We start from the raw sequence: 23,467 nt of genomic DNA on the forward strand, positions 1-23,467 counted from the left end.
CACGGGAACCAAGATAATAATAATAATAATAATAATAATAATAATACCTTTATTTATAGAGCACTTTTCCAAAACAAGTCACAAAGTGCTTTACATGCAGTTAAAAACAGGAAACAAACAATTAGTACAATTAAGACACAATTGAGAGATAAAAACAGACAAATAATACAATCAGTTAAACGCAAGTCTAAAATAGTGAGTTTTTAAAAGTGCCTTAAAAGAAGACAGTGTGTTAGCTCCCCTGATCTCCTCCGGCAGGTCATTCCATAAGCGAGGGGCTAAAACAGAAAAGGCCCGGTCACCCTTGGTCTTTAAGTTGGACCAAGGAATGGCCAGGAATGACCCACCAGAGGATCTCAGGGTGTGTTCAGGCTCGTATGGGGTCAGGAGGTCAGCTATGGAATCAGGAGCTAAGATGAAACCAACATGGAACCAACATGGGAACCAACATGGGAACCAACTGGGAACCAACATGAAACCAAGATTAAACCAACACAAGAACCAACATGAAACCAACATTGGAACCAACATTGGAACCAACACGAGAACCAACACTGGAACCAACATGAGAACCAACACGAGAACCAACACGAGAACCAACATGGAACCAACATGAGAACCAACACGAGAACCAACACGAGAACCAACATGGAACCAACATGAGAACCAACACGAGAACCAACATGAGAACCAACACGAGAACCAACACGAGAACCAACATGGAACCAACATGAGAACCAACATGGAACCAACATGGGAACCAACACGGAACCAACATGGGAACCAACACGGAACCAACATTGGAACCAACATGGGAACCAACATTGGAACCAACATGAGAACCAACATGGAACCAACATGAGAACCAACACGAGAACCAACACGAGAACCAACATGGAACCAACATGAGAACCAACACGAGAACCAACATGAGAACCAACACGAGAACCAACACGAGAACCAACACGAGAACCAACATGGAACCAACACGGAACCAACACGGAACCAACATGGGAACCAACACGGAACCAACATTGGAACCAACATGGGAACCAACACGGAACCAACATTGGAACCAACATTGGAACCAACATTGGAACCAACACGGGAACCAACACAGGAACCAACACGGGAACCAACACGGAACCAACATTGGAACCAACACGGAACCAACATGGGAACCAACACGGAACCAACATGGGAACCAACACGGAACCAACACGGGAACCAACACGGAACCAACATGGGAACCAACACAGAACCAACATGAAACCAACATGAGAACCAACACGGAACCAACATGAGAACCAACATGAGAACCAACATGAGAACCAACATGAGAACCAACATTGGAACCAACATTGGAACCAACACGAGAACCAACATGAGAACCAACACGAGAACCAACATGAAACCAAGATTAAACCAACACAGAACCAACACGAGAACCAACATGAGAACCAACACGGAACCAACATGGAACCAACATGGGAACCAACACGGAACCAACATTGGAACCAACACGGAACCAACATTGGAACCAACACGGAACCAACATTGGAACCAACACGGAACCAACATGGAACCAACATGGAACCAACATGGAACCAACACGGAACCAACACGAGAACCAACATGAAACCAACACTGAACCAACATTGGAACCAACATGAGAACCAACACGAGAACCAACATGAAACCAACACTGAACCAACATTGGAACCAACATGAGAACCAACACGAGAACCAACATGAAACCAAGATTAAACCAACACAGAACCAACACGAGAACCAACATGAAACCAACACTGAACCAACATTGGAACCAACATGAGAACCAACACGAGAACCAACATGAAACCAACACTGAACCAATACAGGACCCACATGGAACCATCAGGGGACCAACATGAGAACCAACATTGGAACCAACACGAGAACCAACATGAAACCAAGATTAAACCAACACAGAACCAACACGGAACCAACATGGAACCAACATGGGAACCAACATGAGAACCAACATTGGAACCAACACGGAACCAACATTGGAACCAACACGGAACCAACATGAGAACCAACACGGAACCAACATGGAACCAACATGGGAACCAACATGGGAACCAACATGGGAACCAACATGAGAACCAACACGAGAACCAACACGGAACCCAACATGGGAACCAACACGGGAACCAAGATTAAACCAACACGGAACCAACACAAGAACCAACATGAAACCAACACTGAACCAACATTGGAACCAACATGAAACCAACACGGAACCAACATGGGAACCAGCACAAGAACCAACATGAAACCAACACGGAACCAATACAGGACCCACATGGAACCATCAGGGGACCAACATGGAACTAACAACAAGGGACTACTCCTCGTCATTGTTTGAAAAGAACAAAAAAGACTCATTCAACTCAAAGTTTGTTTTATAAAGACAGATTTCTAGGAAATAAGACTGCTGAACCTCTGAGTGGTGGTTTATTCTCTCCCAGGGTTGTGATGTTGTTGTCTCTAAGCTCAGAAAACTGTTCCTGTTTTATCCCTCCGCTTGTTTCCAGCAGCAGAAAGATCCTCTTTTGTTTAAGTGACAACGTTAATCACCGTTAGAGTCTGAACAGAGACGCTTCTGTCCGCCGATGTGTGATGATGTGACGCGACTAACCGGAGTGTTTGGTTTCAGAGGAAGAGGAAGCCGAAGGAGAAGCCTCCTGCTGGCGTCGGGGCTGAAGACGGCGTTCAGAAGGAGAAGGAACCCGTCAGAGACCAGAGCCCGGGTCCTGCAGCCCGGAGGAGGAGGAGGAGGAAGCCTCCTAAAGCGGCGGTGGAAGCCACCGTAGCCCAGAAGGTGAGAGGTCACAGCACTCACTTCCTGTTCCTGGACTTCCTCCTTCCCTCAGTATGGTTGGAGGACATTTTTGAATCTTAATTTTAGAGGGAAATTATCCGGTTATCATTCAAAAGTTTTCTTACACCTTGAAAGGGAAAGTTTAATCGTTTTGAAGAGAAATAAACCTGTTTACAGTTGCTAGACACCTCAGTCAGTGTTGCGAGGTTGAGCAGGTTTCCACCCAATTAGGTGGGTTGATAAAACTTTTCCTGGTTTTTACCAAATATTTAGGAGAAATTATTAACAAAAAAGTTTCCATTATGGCAGAGAAAAGTAGAAACGTACACAATAAACTCTCTGATATTTTCTTCGCTTTAATCTACTCAGTTTAATTGTAGTTTTTGTTTGGAGCCTTAACTTTTTTGGGGCTATTTAGTGGTGTTATGAAGCTTGAAATTTATTATGCATTTAATAATTTAGGGTTTTAACATAGTGAATGTAAGATTCGGGCTGGTTTTTCATTATTTTGGTGTGTTTTACATCGTGTTTGGGCTGAAACCTGCCAGATCTGGCAACCTAATCCTCAGTGCTGGATTTCTTAGTGACTTGTCTTTTTGGTCTTACTTTTTTTTTTTTTTTAAATGGTATTAAAAAGTCATAAATTTGTGTCTGGAAGGATTCATCACAGACTTCATTAAGTTTCGTAGATGATGACTGAGTAGGGATGAGAATCGAGAACCGGTTCTTGCTCAGAACCGGTTCCCAATGTTTCAATTCCTTGGAATTATTAGCAAATTTTGCAAACAAATCCCTTTTCGATTCCAGTGGGCACGAATGACATCACCACAGATGTTGCATAGCCAGCAGGCAATAGTAAACATGGCGCCCAAGCGATACAAACGCTCGAAGGTCTGGTTACATTTCAATAAAAAAAGACGACAACAGGGAAACTTGCAACACTCGGCAAGTGGATACTTCAAAAACGGGAAGAAACGCAACCAACATACACAACCACATAAAACTATCAATGGATGTCGTGTTGTCGATCTGCTCTAGACTAACGTCAATAAATCCCAACCCAGCATCAGCAGCAACGTTAGCATGTCCTTGGCTAATAACACTGCAGGTAACTAATTAACTTACGAACACTATCATATTAGCGCCATTTGCCTCATTTTTGTCCCAAATGAGAATCGATAAAGAACCGAATTGTTAAGTAGAATCCAAACCGGCTTCGTAAAAATCTTATCAACTCCCATCCCTACCGATGAAGTGATGATGGGTGGTCATTGGCTGAACCAGCTGTCACTCAAAGAGCCACGCCTCCTATTATAAATGTAACGCTCCAGAAACATTATCTTCTGGGAGTTTGGCAGCGCTGTGTTTGGTCACCGACCTGGAGACTCTGAAAAGGCTCATGTCAAAGGCTGAGAGCTACGTCTGTCTTCAGTAACATCTTTGTCCGAAGGACTTTAAATGTATTTTAGTGTTTTACGTTTCTACAGTACGGTCTACGTTTCTTCTTTACGTTTTATGTTTCTACGATTTACGTGTCATCTTCCAGCGTTTGCAACGTCTGAAATCTGTTTGGGCCGGTTTAGTTCTGGTGTGACAGAAAATAACCGGCGGGTCAGACTGAACCCTCAGCACAGAGCTGGTATTCAGGCCCGGTGCCCACCCCCCCAACCCCTGCCCCCCGCACCCCCCGGCCTCTTTGTTCCCCGTGATTCATTCACTACTGGGAGACTAATAATGCAACACGGCTCCACAAACGAGCCGTCCATCTTTCTCTGTGTCGTAAGTTACGTAACGGCTCAGCATGGCAGCTTTTAATTTGACTCAAGTTGGCCCCGTTCTGAGTCGGGGGGGTTCCGTCGGGGGGGCTGATAAACACAACAGTGAATAAACAAGTGCAGAAGCAGCAGAGACTACAGGGGTTTGATTCTCTTTCTTTGCTTTTTCATGACTTTTAATGACTTATTATGATGTTTTCTGCTCATCGATCCCCCTGTAGGCCTGGAGGAAAATATGACATTCTTAGTTTGGATTATGTTTTTTGCCCTCAAGTATTTCTGCTGATAATTCTGGTGCCTTTTATTATTATTATTATTATTATTATTATTGTTATTTATGATAAGCAGACGTGACGAACAGATTAGGATGAAGGAGGAACAAGGAGGACAAGGTATCGTGGTCATGTGACTGTGAAGGAGCGGCTCTGCACCCCAGAACTGTTGGATGGACGTTTTTTTCTTGCTTTATATTTATACAGTGGTCTCCCCTCAGCCTGCCAACTCAGAGAAGGAGGAAAGCAACCACATTCTGCAGTGTCTGTACAGCCGCCCGGATGAGCCGTCCAGTGTGATGTGGCTTCTACGAGCCGTTCAGATTCTGCTCCCTTTCGTTACGTAACCAAAATGCGATTTACATAGGTTGGCCTCCGATGCGTGAAACCACGCCCACAACTAACTCCGCCGGCCGGAGCTTCCGCCATTTTTTCGTAGCAGTGTATCGCGTCATTCAGGCAGCCAATCAGCACAGAGCCTCATTATCATAGCCCCGCCCACTCAGAATCCCACATAGATAATGAGGTTAGAAAAAGATAAAGACATGGTTTAGAGGCGGAATTTCTAATTCATTTAGCAAAAACAATCAAAAGCTTGTTTTTAAGACATTCAAGGCCTGTTTAAAATAGGTATTAGATGCCATAATAGGTCCCCTTTAAATTATGTTTTTCCTTTTACAAAACTTGCACTGCAACAATATAATTATCCCTTTTGTGGATTAAGAAATTAGAATTCAGTTCAGTGAAAGAATATTCCTTTAATATAACCGGAAACCAGTACTCGAGATGAGGGGGGATGGCATCCCCCCTGAAATAAAAATGGTCAAAATCATCCCCCCTGTAAAACCGCCATCCCCCCTTTCCATCCCTTGTGTCATTTCATCAATGAATGTGGTTTTACTGCTATTTCAATATTTAGAGTCATCACCAGAAAAATAACTTATTTGACAATTTTCACTTGTTTCAAGTACATTTTCACTTGAAATAAGTAGAAAAATCTGCCAGTGGGACAAGATTTATCTTCTCATTACAAGCAAAAAAATCTTGTTCCACTGGCAGATTTTTCTACTTATTTCAAGTGATAATCTACTTGAAACAGGTAAAAATTGTTGTTTTTTCCAGTGATGAGTCTTGTTTTAAGTGTAATGAGATTTTTTTTTTACTAAAATTAGACATTTTAACTAGAAATAAGACAAATATTCTTGTTAATTTTGTTTGTTGAATTGTTGCTAATTTTGAGTTTTTGCAGTGATCCATTTTACTTATCCTGTGAAGGACAGAGTCATATTGATAAGTTCAGAAAAGTGTTTTTTATTGTTGTGTTTTGATGTATTTGATGTAAGCCCAGTGGATATTTAAAGCTTACAGAAGGCTGCATTTAACTGCTGCTATGTCATTCCTGCAGTATTTCTGCAGATGTTTTGGTCACTGCTATCATTTGTAATATATTATATTATTTGTAATCAGCACAAATTATCTGTCCCCATATGATAAAATCCACCATCCCCCCTGATTTTTACAACTCGAGTACTGCCTGAAACCAATAATTACTGAATTATTCCGACCCGAAGTTGGACCAAATGTTAAATCTGGGGCATTAAAAAAAAAAAAAAAAAGCCGGTGGGATGAAGGATGGATGAGCGCTGCTTCTGAACGCGCAGCGCGCTCCCGGAGCTCCGCATCGTCTCATCCTGCTCCGCCGGTGAGCCGCTCCGCGTTACCGGGGAGACCGCAGCGCGCAGGCGCGACTCCCGCTGCGCAGCAGGACGGTGATGGGAGTCTGAGTTGGAGCTCTGGACCGGGTGGGAGGCTGCGGGACCGACTCAGGACCGTGTCAGTCCCCCTGGACACCACTAGCGTGAGTAACCCATCTGGGGTTCGGTTCCTCATCATCATTCCGTCCCTGCTGCGGGTTTTACAGGCGAGATAAGTGCGCGTCCCCGCGTCCGTCCGACCGGCCAGGTGTCGCCTCACTGCGGCTTCAGGTGTGGCGCTGCAGCTGAGCCCGACTCTCCCTATTATAATCATTATTATTATTATGATTATTATTATGATTATTGTTTATTATTATGATTATTTCATTTAAATGTTATTTATTTAATTATTTTTTATCATTATTATTTATTAATATAATTTATTATTTTCATGATTATTTATTTAAATGTTATTTATTTTTATTGTTATTATTCAGTGTTATTATTATTATTATTATTATTATTATTATTATTTTTATTTTTTTATTTTTTATTTTCATGATGACTTAGTATTTATTTGTATTATTTTATTATTATGATTATTATATTTAAATGTTATTTATTTTATTATTATCATTATTATTATTATTTTGTATTATCATTATTTATTTAAGTGTTATTTATTGTTATTATTCTGTATTTATTATTATTATGTAGTTTTATGATGCTGATTATTATTTATTATTATTATTATTGTCGGGGGGGGGGGCAGACACAGACAGTTTTATCTGTAAACTGATGAGTCCCTCCGCTGGTCTCGGAGTGGACCAGACAGCTAGAGTCTCCTGTCTCCCTCCCCCCCACCTCCAACTCCTGGGGGGTTCAGGGCTGCTCTTTAAAGCTCTTTAGGGTTGCCAGGTAACCACAGTTCACCCTGACGCCGTGTAAGTCCTGACTGGAGTCGGAGGAGGGGGTGGGGTGGGGGTTTGCACCACTGCAGATGTTGTAATGTTGTACTCCGATCCTCTGATGGGATGTTTTCAGAGAAGACGAGTCAGAGATGTCGGGGGGGGGGGGGGGGCTCTAAGTGATGCTGAACTCGCTGACGACTGTCCTTCAAAGCATCTCTGAGGTCCTGAAGCTCCGGTCTGAGTCCTGGAGGCTGGAACAAAGACCTCATCCTCATCTGATGGTGGCCACCAGCCAGCGTTTCCATTTAGATCAGTCGATGGCCGTCTGGCCCACTTTCAGTCCCAAACACGGAGGAGAGTTTCTCCGGAGAGGTTTTCCTGCAGGCCTGCAGTATCGTGGTCCTCCTCAGTGCTGAAGGACTGGGTCTGGTGTCTTTGATGGTTTGAGACACAGAGCTGCAGCGCTGCTGCTGCTGCTGCAGGATCCTGGTTTCAGTCACGTCTGCACCGACCAATCAGAGAGGCCGCAGCGCCGCAGGCAGCATCCCGGTGCAGAGCATCCTGTTGGCGGGATGCTGACTCAGCAGAAGTGCAGCGGAGTACTAGCCCCCCCCACCACCACAACCACCTCGGATGCTGCACATTTCATCATAGCTGCTGTCTTAACTTCCTCAGGTCATGATAATGATCATGTTGTTTCTGTTTAAGGATGTTGATGTCAGAGATGGCGTCATCTCTTGATAAGATGTGTGAGAGGAGACTGTGAAGGAGGGTTGGTGAAGGACACGGTCATGCACCCCCCCCTCACCCTCCTCCAGCTCCTCGTTTGTGGGTAAAAAGCTACTCCATCAGGTCCAGATCAGACTTCTTACTTCTTACTCTTACTTTTGAGGGCCGATCACCGATCACAGCATGAAATCCATAAATTCGTCAATAGTGTTGTCCCATGTACAACACTGACATTTATTATTAGGTATCACAATTAGGAGATGAGAAAGTATCATGAATTGTCTGTTTTATTGCAGGCTGAGGCAATATCTGCAATATTTCACCCTCTAGAGACTCTTATGGCGCTTTTCCACTAGTACCTACTCTCAGCGTGACTCGACTCGCCCTCGTTTGTTTTTAGACACCCAGATCAGAAGTAGGAGGTTGGAGTGAAGCTGTTGTGATGTATTTGATTGTGTATCTAAACGAAGAAGACAACAACACTAAAGATGTAGAACCTGGAGGAGATGGTATATGTGCTGCTGGGTCTGTGGCTTGTGTTACATATCAAGTTAAAAAATGAGAGTGAGAGAAGCTTCAAGCGGCAACACTTTTTTTTGTTTGTTAGTTTGTCTCTGCGCTGCTGAAAAGTCCGTTGGTAGCTGAGCAGCTATGAAGTGACAGAGCTGCTGGTAGATCTGGTCGTTCCTTATCGCCCGTCTACATCCCTTTTTAATTCTCTCCTCAGCCACCAGGTTTATGAACATCTGCACCTCAGAGTTGGATCAAGAAACAGACTTTTGCACTGCCGTTGCCTGTGGAATAAAATGAAGAAGCCGCAAGTCGCTCTTTCTCTGATTTCCGCCTCCTGACTCAGACGTCCGACTCCAACCCCCCGACCAATCGGTGGCCTGGAGTGTGATGACGTCACAGCCCAACTCAGAACCTCGGCAGAGTAGCTACTGAAAAGTATCAACTTGGCACGTTAGACCCCTAGTGGAGAAGCGCAAAACCGGGGCGAGGCGAGTCGCGCTGAGTAGGTACTAGTGGAAAAGCGCCATTAGAGACGACTTAGACTGGTCTTACAAAGAGTAGGTGTAGCTTACTAGCTTCAGCTGTCCTGTGGTAATAATTATACACAACATGTGCACGAACACACACAACAGCAGACATGTCGCTCTCTAAAGGTTGATACAAGTTGTTAACTATAAAGGCTGAGGTGGTTCTGAGTCAAAACGACGCCGTCACTGACGTGCACCTCCCAAAAATTGTAACTACGCATCGAGGCGACGCAGACCAAACACAGACAGAGAGGGCTGTGATTGGTTCGCTTGGTAGCAACCCATTTCCGGTTTCCGGTTTGAAGCAGACGTGAACTTTCAGCGCTCTTTTCTTCGTGTATGTGTGATTTTTTTTTTTTTTTTTTTTTTTTTATGGTTTTTTGCACTATAGTTGTCCATATCTCTTTCATTCACTGTGACCGGAAAAGTCGGATAAACCATTCAGGAAAAGATCGTGAACTAGCGGTCGCAGGGGGTACTGCACCGCAGCGAAATGGAGTGACGGAGAAGTTCGAAGGGTTCGCGACGGCGTCACCGTGACGGCGTAGGCACGGCGTCGATTTGACACAGAACCGTAATTCAGGCTTAAACCTTAGTTTTCCTGTGGAAAGAGGAATTAAATCTTAAAATAAAAATTGATTATGAATTATTAGCAATAGCATTTGCCGCTTGTGAGGAAACTCTTGAGTGAAACTCTTCACACTAGAACTCCAAATGTCACTTGTGAAGCGACTGACATGACTGTTGTCCTGCATGAGGCTTTGAACTGTAAATATTCTGGTATAACTCCGGCGGACATTTATCAGTGAAATATTAATGACTGCAGCGCGTACCGGGGATCCAAGCAGCTAACGACGCGTTTAAACCCGATTCTTCAACAAGAGAAAGCGGCTGATGAGCAAAGAATACGAATTCATTACCTTATGATATAGTTCTTTATTTTTCTTGCTGTCGTTTATAGGTCTCTGTTACGTTCATCGGAGTTAGCGGCGTTGCTCCTTTTCTTTCTCTGCCTTAGCAGCAGCCAACTTTGGCAACTCAATATACTCCTTTGTGTGAGAAACTTTCAAATGTCCTATCAGATTCTTCAACTGCAAATTTGTTGTCCTATTCGGACATTGTAAAACTCGCATAACAGCGACGCCATTTTCAGTGTTGATGTTTTGTAGAGTCGGCCACGCCTCCTTAGCAGACCTCGGTCTGAGGTGCGGGAACGCAGCACTGGCGGCAGTTTGTTGTTGTAAATGTCATCTGATCGGCCCGCTTTGAACTATTATTTTCCGATCTCTAATCAAAACCGATAGGGCCATTATCGGCCGATACCGATCGGTCGCCGATAGATCGTTGCATCTCTACTTAGAGATCTGACCATTCAAGAACATTCAATTTCCTGTCCTTGAAAAGGTCTTGAGTTGATTTTCTCAGGATGTTCAGGATCTCCAGCTCTGTGAAGCTCCGCCCACCAGTCCAGTGTCGCTGGTCAGAGTTTAGACCGGTTCACCTCAGAGGTCATATCATTGAAACACCATCAGACGGGTTCACCGGGAGTCAAACGCATCCATACCATGATACTCCCTCCACCGTGTTTGATGATGTGATGCTCTTTTCCTCTGGATGTTTCCATCATTCTGGTACCAGGTGATCTTTGTTCCATCGGTCAAGAGACTCTGAGTCCAGAACACTGGAGGATGTTTAGATGTTTCCAACCCGTCGTTCCCGTTCTTGAACATTCCCCCGGTTTATCTTTGTTCTAAACTCCGTATTTACGTCCATGAAGACGTCTGATTGTTAATGAAAATCCACCTCCTAGAAATGTTTCTTCACTTCTGTTGATGTTGTGAAGGAGTTTTTCTTCACCTCCATTCGTCTTCTATGGTCTTCCATCCCTTTTAACAACAGAGCTTATGTCCAAAAATGTTGATTTCACCACATCTGAGTAGTCAAGACAAGCTAAAATGATTTGTTTACAGCATGAACTGTTGCAATTTCGTTCTTTCTTTGCATTTTAAACGGATATTGAAAGGCCTATTTGAGTTATTTATTTCTTAATTATTCATTTCATACAAATAACTTTTTTTTTTGTTTGTTTATGCCCAAAAAAGGAATATTTTGTTGGACACGAGAATAACTGGTGCCATGTTTTTGCCTTTAAATATGTTTAAAGGTATGAAAACATTAAAGTTTTCAGTTATAATTGCATACATTGTTTATATTTCATTACTTTATATACTTTCTTGGGGTTACATTTGCATAAAATGCTAAAAAAACAAATTTGCAAAAATGAAAAACACCGAAAATGGAAAAAATTTAACCGAAATGTGGGAAAAAATAATCCCGATTTCCTACATTCTTTGTTTGCTGCCCTGGATCTGTTTGGTAATTCTTACAGCATCATTAGATGCCAATACTTGCTGTTGAATCTCAATATAATACTAGTATTAATATGTTGCATTATTACAGAAGAGTATTAGGGCCACGCCGGAGAAAAACTATTCGAGAGGGGAAGATTTTTTTTTATTGCGCACTTAGAGAAAAAAGTCGAAATTTCGTGAATAAAGTCGAAATTTCGCCTTTTTTTCTCAACATTTCAACTTTATTCACGAAAGTTATACCTTTTTCTCATCATTTCGACTTTTTTCTCGAAATTGTACTTCAACATTAGTCTCGGCATTTCAACTTTTCTTTCGTCATTTCGACTTTTTTCTCGACATCTTGAATTTTTTTCACAAGTGCATAATGAAAAAGAAAATCTTCCTCCTCTAAAATTTTATTTTAATTTTTCTCCTGCCTGGCCCTGATACTCTTCCGTATATAGGCAACACCTCAAAAAACAGTTTTAATAACACTAACCCAAATCGATATCGAATCAAATCGTGATAATCGATTCTGAATCTTAAGAATCTGAATTGAATCGATTCTTGACATTTGAATCGATCACCAGGCCTGCATATGAGCGACTCTGCTAAACGTGTCTGTGTTTATTTAAAAGTGAAGTCTTGTAAGTTCTGTAAATTTGATCACATCTGATTGTTTTATCCATTATCTTGTTGTTCAAGTGCTTCTGGACTGTAATCCCATTTATATCCATTCCCACTGCGTATTCAGCCCCTCACTTTGACCTCTCTGCCTGCAGGCGATGGACGACGCCCAGGCGAAGCCCAAGCGGAGGCCGCTGGTCCGGGCGGCTTCGGAGGAGAGTTCCATCGATCCCAGCTCTGTCGGCTGCTCGCCATTTCCTGGCGACACGCTGCCCTGGAACCTGCCCAGGCACCACCGCATCAAGCGCTCCAAGTCGGCCTCCGGAGACGTCCTGGACCCGGCGGAGAGGGCCGTGATCCGGATCGCAGGTGAGACGCTGGTCCGTGCCGTGGATCCGCTCAGCGGTTCCTGTGAACGGGTTGTTTGTGATGCTGGCGCTCCTGCAGACCTGGTCCCTTCTTCCCGTCTTTGATGCATCCTACCTGTGCATTTTCTGATGCTCTGTCGCTAATCGAAATACTTCTGACCAGAAACGTTTGGAGCACTTCTGACTGAAGTTGAGAATGTTTGTGCAGAAACAGACGTATAAACAGTTAGTCGAGGCGGAGCGATGGGACGGCCTCCAGAGTCCGTCTCCCTGGAGACGCCGGTGTCAGCGTTAGTGGAGCTAATCCAGGACGTTGTCAGACTCTTAGAACAACAACGAGCCCCAAGGCTGCAAATTCAGCTTGTTTTTTTGATTCAGCTTATCAGTTATCAGCTGTGTTTTCTTCTCTTTCAAGAAAAAGGCCCTGATTGCCTTTAATCATAGTTTGTGTTCTCTATAAGCAAATGGGAATGCAAGTTAGAAAAAGGAAGCCTCTGCCGGTGACATGGGTGAACTGAACGCAGAAACTTCAAGCCAACAGTTCAGCATCTGCGGTGCAGAGATGCTCCTTCACAGCATCCTGCAGTGGAGCCGCTGTCAACTGGAACTGCAGTCATTTGTCCTTTATGTTTATGTTATGATTCATTGATCCAACACTGATCCAACGGTGATCCACTTGTGATCCAACACTGATCCAGCAGTGATCCAGCAGTGATCAAACAGTGATCCAGCAGGGATCCAAAAGTTTCCGTCCAGGCTTTGAGCTCATCAAACAACAAGACTCATAAATTGAGTTTCTTTGTGAAAGAATCCACGGTTTCAGGTTTCAGGACCAGTTGGGACGGTGCCTGGCATCTTACCCTGCAGGGGGTGGGGGGGGCTCAGGTTTCAGGCCGTCGTGGTTCTGCTGCCAACACGGCGAGGAGCAGCGGTATCCCTGACGACTCTGAGGCGGGTCAGACGAGGCGACTCGCCGTCTCTGCACTTCCTGTTGGTTTTTTTTATCGTCTCTTGAGACAAACGGCACCACGACCTCGCTGTTCCCGCTCTCCTCGGGCCTCTCTGGTATCGATCCGCCGGGGTGGGGCTCTGCAGTCTGACTGTGCTCTATCGTCTCAGCTGGACTGGACCGGCGCCAGAACAACCCGACACTAATCTTTATCCTCGTCAGACAAACCGAAGGCTGTAGCCGGAGTTTCTTCTAACAACATCTAATCGAGCTGCAGACTTCAGCGTTGAAGTCCTTCCCTACACAATCACTGATCAGATACTGATGACACGTTTACAGATTTATAATAATATTTATAATTAATAAAACCATCCGATTCTCCGGTTACCATAACAGACCAGACTGTTGCTGAGAAAGACTTGTGTCGTGTTGACATCGCTTGTGTTTCCAAGGTTTGTCTGAGAGCAGATCTGGATGTTCTTTCACCAAACACAGATATAAGAGAGTTATCTGCTTCGTCCTTGTAGCTGTTGTCTCCTTCAGGGTCTAATGTCTTCCCTGGACCTTTCCCTTAAATATTGAAGCTTGTCCCATGGTTACCTACGAGTAAGGGCCTCCTCGAATTATGAATGAAACATCTTCATATTTCAAGATCTGACTTCAACTTCAACTGAGCTTTACTTTAAACTCACCATAAATACATGTATGTTTGTTCTGGATCTTTGCAGGTCTGGGGCAGACCTGGACCCTGCCAGGTCTCAGTATCATTGTTTTTATTTTACCATTCTTTATTTTTTATTTAAATATCTGTAGACGTCAAGCTGTGATGGTCCAGGGTTCTGTCATCTGAGGAGATGGAGATGGACTGGATAGAAATAAGCGGCGATGGATGGATGGATGGATGATGGATGGATGGGATTATTGATGGATGGATGAGTGGATGGGATGATTGATGGATGGATGGATGGGATGATTGATGGATGGGTGGATGGATGGATGGATGAGTGGATGGGTGGATGGATGGATGGATGGGATGATTGATGGATGGATGGATGGGATGATTGATTGATGGATGGGATGATTGATGGATGGGATGATTGATGGATGGATGGATGGATGGACGGGATGATGGATGGATGGGATGATTGATGGATGGATGGATGGATGGATGGATGGACGGGATGATGGATGGATGGATGATTGATGGATGGATGGATGGATGATGGATTGATGGATGGATGAAGGATGGATGGATGGATGGATGGATGAACGGATGGATGGGATGATTGATGGATGAATGATGGATGGTTGGACAGACGGACGGATGAACAGATGATGGTTGGATGATGGTTGGATGATGGTTGGATGATGGTTGGATGATGGTTGGATGATGGTTGGATGATGGTTGGATGAAGGCAACCTCCTTTGATATCAGCTCCGATGGCAGGTCGTGACATCACTACTTCCTGGTCAGTTTGCAGAAGGTTCTGATGAGTTTCACCTGATCTTGAGCCTCTGATGGCGTAGATTTGAGATTACGACAGATTACCTTTCCAACGCGATGAATCTGTGGGAATAAGACGATAAAATGTTCTTAGTTGATGAGTTCTGATCCAACAGGGTTCAGAGTGATCAAGTTTATTCCAATACTTTTATAAAAACCAACAGTTTCCCAGCAGCAGCAGATGTGGTCATAAATCTAATCTGAACACATAAACCATGTGTGTGCGGCATAAATACCGACCACCAGAGGGCGCTATCCACAGAGGATCCTGGTCTCATCTCTGCTGCTCCTCTCTCTTTCTCTTCAGAAACAGATGCATCATTTCATTTCTGCACATCTGAACTTCAGATACGGTTGAACAGATTAAATCAACATCATTGATCTTAAAACGTAGTAAATAAAACACCTTTAACAAACTGATGCTTCACTTCATCTGAAACACTTCTGCAAGGTTTTTTTTGTTCCATGTCGTCTTCATTCTGTCCATCAGGCCTCCGGATTAACCGTCGGTTGGTGCAAAGATCAGGCTCCTTAAAAAGTCTTAAAAAGTCAATTTCTGCTAAAATAAGGCATTTAAATGTCTTAATTTGTCTTAAATCTCAATCCAAGGGTCTTCATTTTTAGAGGGAATGTATCTAGTCATCGTTAAAGAGTTTATATCGTTTTGAGGAGAATCTCCTGCGGTGGTCTAAATCTGTGTTGCCAGGTTGGGCAAGTCTCAGCCAATTGGGCTGAAAATTATATATTTGGGCTGCCTTTCTTGGTTTTCACTAAATATTTAGGATAAATTATTAACAAAAAAGTTTCCATTATGGCAGAGAAACGTTGAAACTTACACAATAAACTCACTGATATTTTATTTGCTTTAATCTACTCAGTTTAATTGTAGTCTTTGTTTGGAGCCTGAACTTTTTTGGGCTATTTAGTGGTGTTGTGAAGCTTGAAATGTATTACGCATTTAATAATTTACAGGTTTAACATAGAGAAAGTATGATTTGGCTGGTTTTTCATTATTTCGGCGGGTTTTACATGGCGTTTGGGCTGGAACCTGTCAGATCTGGCGACCTCGGCACTGGATTTCTTAGTGACTTGTCTTTTTGGTCTTAAATTTAGTTTAAAAATGGTCTTAGAAAATCTAGAAAAAGGCTGAAGTCCCAGAAGAGCTTCCCCAGTTCTCTGTTCCCCTCGGCCACAGGAACAGTCAACTAAACCCTCACTAGATTAACGTGGCTGCTTTCAGACTCTGATCGGTATTCTGACCACCGACCTGCGAAGCACAAACGAGGGAAAAGAACGGGGAGGTGCAGGTCGTCTGCTGCTTCAGATGTTTTCTTTCATCCATATAAAGAGCTGAGCCGTCGTTCCGGACCGGTTTGATGTTGGTTTGAGCCGGTTCACTGCAGTCCAGGGCCTGAGCCAAATCCTGACGGAGAGACAAAAGTGGGCATTTCTCTCTTGGTGGGCAGCAGAGAGAGCAAGGTCCAAGTTTTTCTGTTACATTACCAGGGCGGCAACAATTAGTTGATGTTGTTGTATAAAAATAGTCACCAGCAAATTTAACTGTCAACTATTGTCACCAAAAAAGAAAAAAAGAAAGAATGCAACAGAGTGAGGCATCATCTTTCTTCCTATCTCTGCTGAGAATTGAAGTTGACCCTTCTGATTGGTCCCTGACTGACCAATCAGAAGAATCATCCTCCATCGCTACATCCGGTTGGTCAAAACAGGCGTCTCGCATTCACATCTTGTATCGAAATGTAAATCACTGGATTCTTTGTTTAAAACTCTGTTTTAGTAAAAAGTAACACTTTTGTCCTGAGGGTTCAGCGTATTTTTTTCCCCAAACTGGCAGAAATCTGATCCGTACTTCCAAAACAAAGTCGTCTCGGCCGCAAGCTACAACCAGTGTTGTGCTAGTTACTGAAAAAAACTAGTTACTAGTTACTTTATTAAAAAAGTAACTCGGTTAGTAACTCAGTTACTTAGACCAAAAAGTAATGTGTTACTATGAAAGTAACTATTTAGTTACTTTAAATAAAAACATTTTTTCAAATGCTCCCATTAATGCCCCTCTAGCCTTCATTTCAGCAGGTACTGTACTGGTACTATGGATTTGCATTGTGCATAGTGTTCTGCATTCTGATCGGCCAAACAGTCGCTTAGCAACAAGCTGAGAACGGCCAATGAGCTTCAGCAGCAGCTCAAGAACGGGACCCTTTGATGAATCGTTCATTACAGTCTCAAATATAACCAATGGTGGCATGTCGGTTTATAAGAATCTTTTTGTCCAGAAGAAAAAAGAGCGACAAAACGACCCATAACTATTTTCTTCTCTCGAAAAAACACACCTGCACTGCGGCTTTAGGAGAAAAAGACGCTACAGAGTCAGGATGCAGCGGCTCAGAAGAGCAGGGAAATTCGTGTGAGGCGGGGCTGATCTCCGCAATTTGAAGCCTTTTTAATTTTAAAAATAATTTCACTTATCACGGGTTCTTTTTGGAACGTAACCCCTGCGAAAAACAAGGGATTACTGTAATGACAATATCTCCACGTTGCGAAACTCTCCTTCTCTTGGCTCGCCATGACCGTCATGTTTTTGAACGCACACACACTACGTTTCCTCTGGTCTCCGTGTGTCGGGGAAAAAAAGCTTCACAGTAGCCAGAAATAACAGAGTAACGCACCGTTTGGTAACAGTAACTGCGTTACTGAATTTAAAAAGTAATGCGTTAAGAGCGTTAGTTACCGCAAAACTAACGGTGTTACTGTAACGTGTTACTAAATAACCCGTACAACCCATAGCTGCAACAGCGAAAGAGTTTATTTATTTATCTTAAAATAGTTAAGCGGTTGTAAAAGTGGCACCCGCTACCCAGAGAGAACCACAGGAATACATTTAATCCCAAAACCAACCTTAAATTATAATAAAGCTACGCTAAACTCATCGAAAGATCTCGTTTTGCCGAAAACCTCAGTTTTTTTAAACTCACTACACGGTACTGAAATGTTCCTTTTTTATTTATATCTAGTTGCTGTTGATTTTGGTCCAATAATTAGAAATAAAGTGAGCCTGTTTTTACAATGGAAGTGGACCGGAGAGACAACAATTTTAGTAACAAAGGGTCAATTGTCACCGCGCCAGTTTTTCAGCAGAGTGCGGCATCTTCCTCCGTTCCATTTGTGCATCCACGTGCAAACATTTGCGATACTAAATGAGTCGTTCAGGTCTGGTTCCCTGACGGGACGCCGACTTCTCAGTGAGACGGTTTGTGAAACGTGTCCACGGTCAGATGTGAGGATCGAGTTCATCGGGACGTGGATCTGCAAATTACATTATTTACCATTAAAATAATCAGATTTCACCGTATATCAGCATCACTGAAATGGACCTGATGCTTAATCAATCATAACGATATGCAAATATTATTCATATATTTATTCAAACATGGCCGTTATAAACACAACACTGTAATTAAATACAGACACATGCAGATGCACCGAAATATTAAATCAGATACAGAATAGTTTACAAAACTGTACATTAACAAGAGGAAGAACTGCTGATCATCAGATTCTGTCACCTTGGTAACGGACTCTCAATTATCCGAGTCTGAGGGACCCGAGACCGAGACCAGACCAGGACCACAAAAAAGAGGTCTGGAGACCAAGACCGGTCCTGAGAACTACAAGTCTAGAACACGGTGCCACTTCACCCTTGTTGGTGCCACAATCAACTTCTTTTGTCCATATACAGTATGTTTGTAGAGAGAAGATGGAGAGTAAAAATACTAGTACGTAACATAAATTAAGACCTATCTTCCTCCAGCCTCTGATATTTTGTTCGTGTTTACAGTTAAAACTGATCAAACATCTGAACAACGGTTCCTGCTACTTAAATACTCTTGTGGTCAGTAGAGGAACTTCACATTTGCAGCAGCTCCTGGGCAGGAATCAGAGCAGGAATGTTTGCTTCAGGTGTTTTCTCACGGTTCATGTTTCAGGTCAGGTTGTGACTCACCGCCTCAAAGTCGCAGCATCATAATTCACGACCCGAGTGTTGAAATCGCTTCGCCGAGCATCTGTCGACTCAGAATTTGTCAGTTTGCAGTTTCACGCTGATCAAATCCTGCTGATAGCTGAGCAGACGAAACTCCCCGCTGCATGAGGGAGAGATGAGACGCTCACACGTGTTCAGGCGCTGCGACTGTGTTGCTCACACGTTGCTCAAACATGCAGATTTACCAGGAACTCTGGGTAATGGGATGGATGGGTGTGTTGTGTAGTTATTAAAGCTCGGAACCTGCAGTAAAACATGACACTTTCCCAGTAAAAGTGGCACGGCTCCAACCCGCCGAACACGTTAATTTCGTGAAAAGACGAGTATAAGGATTAGCATGGCTAGCTGGGTTAATTAGTCGGTTCAGCAGCGTTCCGACGTTTTCCAGTTTGCTCTTACTTAGGTGTCGTTAGGAGTTAGAAACGCTCAAACCCTGCAGGGTCCGGCTGCAGAAATCTGCTATGGGGTCTCTGGGATGGAGACCACCAGAGCTGGGACCACCAGAGCTCCAGCGGCTAACCGTCGCTAGTTTAACCTTTCTAAGGACATGCATTTATCTAGTTTGGACTATAAATATGGACATTTTAACGTTTTTGGAGCCCTAGTGGTTGTTGGAAGAAGTGCACCTATTGCTGGATGTGGCCCCCGGCATTATGGGTAGGGGTCTTTTACCCCTTTTCCACCAAACCAGTTCCAGGGCTGGTTCTGGTTCTGGGTCAGTGCTGAGTTTAGAACCAGGCTTTCTGTTTCCACTGACAAAGAACTGGCTCCGGGCCAGAAGAACCGGTTCCAAGGTAGCACCAACTCTTTGCTGGGCTAGAGGAAAGAACCGCTTACATAAGCGGAGGGGGCGGAGTTATTAAGACCAACGGCAATACCAAGACTGGGAGACGGAGACATTTTCAAATAAGAATGAATCTGGATGCAGCAAAGCATCATGGGTCTGAGGAGGAGACAACCTGTCTTTTAGAGATGTGTCCACGGAGGAGCTACGTGGACCAAGTCCTGTTAGAGCAGATACCTTGTTGTTGCTGCAACTTTCACGCAAACGCAGCGACGTAACTGACGTTTGAAGTCATTTGTAATGACGTGGCTCCCCTTAGCACCCGAGCTGTGGAAAAACAAACCGGTTCTCAGCTGGTTCCCCAGTTGAACAAGTTGTAAACCAGAACCAGCACTGGAACCGGTTTGGTGGAAAAGGGGTAATAGGGTTATGCTTTGCAATCTTCCTCTCAGAGACTTCAGCTTCCGTCTTCAGTCGTCACTTAATATTGTCACCTTTTCAACCACGAGACCGAAGTCCAAGGACCGGGTCCAAATCCTTCCTTCAGTGTTTTCTATCCTGATAACTGGATCCAGCTTTGCTGGGATTTCTGAGGTCTCACATCAGAGAGGTGTGGTGCTCCAGAACCAACCCGCTGTCCCGCAGCTTTGGGGATATGATGTAAGGTTGAAGATGAGCGCTTTGGGAGTATTAGCTGTGAGCAGGATCAGCTCGACTTGCCTTGACCCCCCCCGTCTCTCTAGCAACAGGAACTCAAATAACCCCACACAGCTTTTCCACGGAGGTGTGGGGGGGCTGCCTGGCGCTGCAGAGCTGCATCTGTGCCTTTAAGAGGAGGGTCGGACATGTGTGAGGGTATTTCTCAAACGTGGGGGGGGGTCGGGGGTCTGGAATGAGATCTACAGCTTTGGAGAGAGTCCAGTGACAGGAGGTGGGGACACACTGATAGGTGGTCGGGCAGCCTGGAGGGCTTTCATCAGCTCTGGGGAGGCTCAGAGGGGGCTGACCAGCGCCGGCGGGGGAGCTGAGACCAAGGGGCCCCGGACCCGACTCGGTACCGAGACCATGTCCACGCCCGACCCGGGTCAGAGGCTGCCCGAGGAGCAGGACTACGTCCAAGCCTATGAGAACGTCAGAGAGAAATGCAAAGGTAACGCCGCCCACCTCCCCGGCACCGTCCAAACGGACGGGTCGCGGCCACATGGGGAGTTTGAATGGGGAGGTGGGTGCTGGCGGGACGCCTGCGCCGCCGGGAACAACATGCTGCAACTTACTGCTGCTAATTGGCTCCATATTGATTTTTCTCTGATGTACTTAGTTTCAGAAGGGCTGTCTGAAGTAGAGGATTCCTGCTCCACCTTTGCTCAGCGGTGCCGCAGACTTTCTGTTTTGGTTGAACTTCGTTGTTTGTGGTCATTTGGGTTTCCAGGAAAGAGACGTTCCGTCCGTTTCTACCCCCCCAACATTCAAACACTGATGAGTTAAATCTCTGTGAGCTTCTTTGCTCAACGATAAACTTACATCAGTTCTTTTTATAGCTGATTTATTGAGTTAAGTTAAAATACATTGCATTGGAGTGCTGTGTTTTGTTGCCTGGCAACAGCTATAGTTATGACATCATACAGGTGGGGTGCAGAGGTGCTCCTTCACGGTCTCTTGTCCCAGATGTCACCATCTCTGGCTGACCTGCACTGGGAGCACTCCTGCCCAACCTTCATTGTTCTGACAGTTCAACATCTGGGGTGCAGAGGTGCTCCTTCACGGTCTCTTGTCTCAGATGTCACCATTTCTGGCTGGCCAGCACAGATAGCGCTCCTGCCCCACCTTTTTTGCTCTGACAGTTCAACATCCGGGGTGCAGAGGGGCTCCTTCAGTCTCTTGTCCCAGATTACACCATCTTTGGTTGACCAGCACAACGAGCACTCCTGCACCACCTGTGTTGCTCTGACAGTTCAACATCTGGGGTGCAGAGGTGCTCCTTCGCAGTCTCTTGTCTCAGATGTCACCATTTCTGGCTGGCCAGCACAGCTAACGCTCCTGCCCCACCTTTGTTGAGACTTTTGTCCACGTTTATTGAGCAGCTGCTTAAAGCAGCACTATGTAACTTTTCCACCTTAATATCATATTTCCAGAGTCATTGTGATGGTACATCAACTTCCAACAGGTTTAATGAACCTCTGTCATGGTCTGAGGGGTCTGTATCGCCTTCACTGGCACTATGTAACATTGAGGAGCATGGTAGGAACCCTTCCACACTAAAAAACTACACATTTCTACGGCTTTGACTGCTTTACGGCATACGTCACTTCCCCCTCCTTCCCGATTCGTAGTCGAGACGAAAGCTGGGCGGGACGGGGAGTGCAGAGCTCAGCAGAAGCTGGTATCATGGCCGAAGCAGCAAAAAAAACGAAGAAAACAAAAGTTTTATCGGAGGAGGCGAAAAAAGAAAGCGGGAGAGTAACAAGCTAAATGCCTGGACAAAAAAAAAAAAAGGCCGGCCAAGAATAAACATTGGCCCGGCGTCCACTCGCTTGCGTGAAATGAAAGACGAGGAGGGATGTCCGACAAGAGAGACAGAATTGTTATGATACAAATGTAAATGTAAAGTTCTATGTTCAATAAGAATCAAAATTAGAATGTTTTCACATACAGGGGATTCGTCTTGGGTTCTAGTATTTTTCCTGAGAACTGTAAAATTGTGCAGGGCTGATCTGCAAAATATAAGAAATGGGCATTCAGTTATTCACAGGTTATAAAGTATTTTTTTTATTTTGTCAGTAAGTATGTTGGACTACTAATTTATGACAAAGTCCCTCTAAAAAACTTTTGTAGTTTGAGGCGCATTATCTCGCTGAAACACTTAACTAATAAAACCAATTTGAACTTAGTGATTTTCAACATCGTCATATTATATTGTTTAGCCAAAAATAGATACATTACCTCTTCGCTATCCATCCTGCAAACGACCGCTGAAAACAGAAAAGTAGTTTTGAAAGTCCGTCCTGTCTTATTTCATTCACTATCAAAACAAATGAACGCGACGGGGACAGGAGTTTTCCGGCAGTACGCGCTGGTGCTCATGGGAACGTAGTGTTCTTTCTGGTAAAGCACTACCGCTTTTGTCCAAAGGAGCCGCCAAACTCAACAAAAGCTGAAAGTTACATTGTGCTGCTTTAAGGCACTTACTTAGGATCAAAGAAGGAGGTTGGAGATAGAAACTCAGATGAAGCCCTTCTTTCTGAACTGTGCCTCATCAGAGATTCGTCCAGCAGCTTTGCATGACCTTGGAAACGTATGTCTGGACAAAAACGACGAGTAAACCTTGAAGCATGCAGTAGCATGCAGTTAACTCGTCTATAGTTTGGCCTCAGACCGTTTAATAGTTTTAGTTAAGTCTCGTAACGATTCAGATGTTGATCTGGTCCTGGTGGGAAAGGTGAAGCAATAAAACAGCGAGCCGGATACGTTAACAAAACCGTTTGTGGTGATTTAGTTGTGACGTGTTGTGACGTTATTGGCTCATTTTGTTCCTCGTTTAAG

General features: G+C 44.1%; 1 protein-coding gene across 7 annotated transcripts in view; it reads left to right on the top strand.

Annotated features, from left to right (window-relative positions):
- The first annotated feature begins 2,703 nt into the window (after positions 1 to 2,703).
- Positions 2,704 to 23,467, top strand: part of pleca (plectin a) — a 143,578-nt gene continuing 122,814 nt past the window's right edge. For 4 of the 7 annotated variants that reach the window (XM_061741258.1, XM_061741261.1, XM_061741260.1 and 1 more), the window contains exons 1-2: positions 2,704 to 2,866; positions 12,421 to 12,634. In XM_061741258.1, coding sequence (XP_061597242.1) covers positions 12,424 to 12,634 — 211 coding nt within the window. In that variant the 5' untranslated portion in view covers positions 2,704 to 2,866; positions 12,421 to 12,423. Of the gene's footprint in view, positions 2,867 to 6,683; positions 6,772 to 12,420; positions 12,635 to 20,886; positions 21,078 to 23,467 lie in introns of those variants that run through there. The other 3 variants (XM_061741269.1, XM_061741272.1, XM_061741259.1) reach the window with 2 other exon arrangements.

The sequence above is a fragment of the Cololabis saira genome, chromosome 15 (genome assembly GCF_033807715.1).
Source record: "Cololabis saira isolate AMF1-May2022 chromosome 15, fColSai1.1, whole genome shotgun sequence".
NCBI classification, from domain to species: Eukaryota; Metazoa; Chordata; class Actinopteri; order Beloniformes; family Belonidae; genus Cololabis; species Cololabis saira.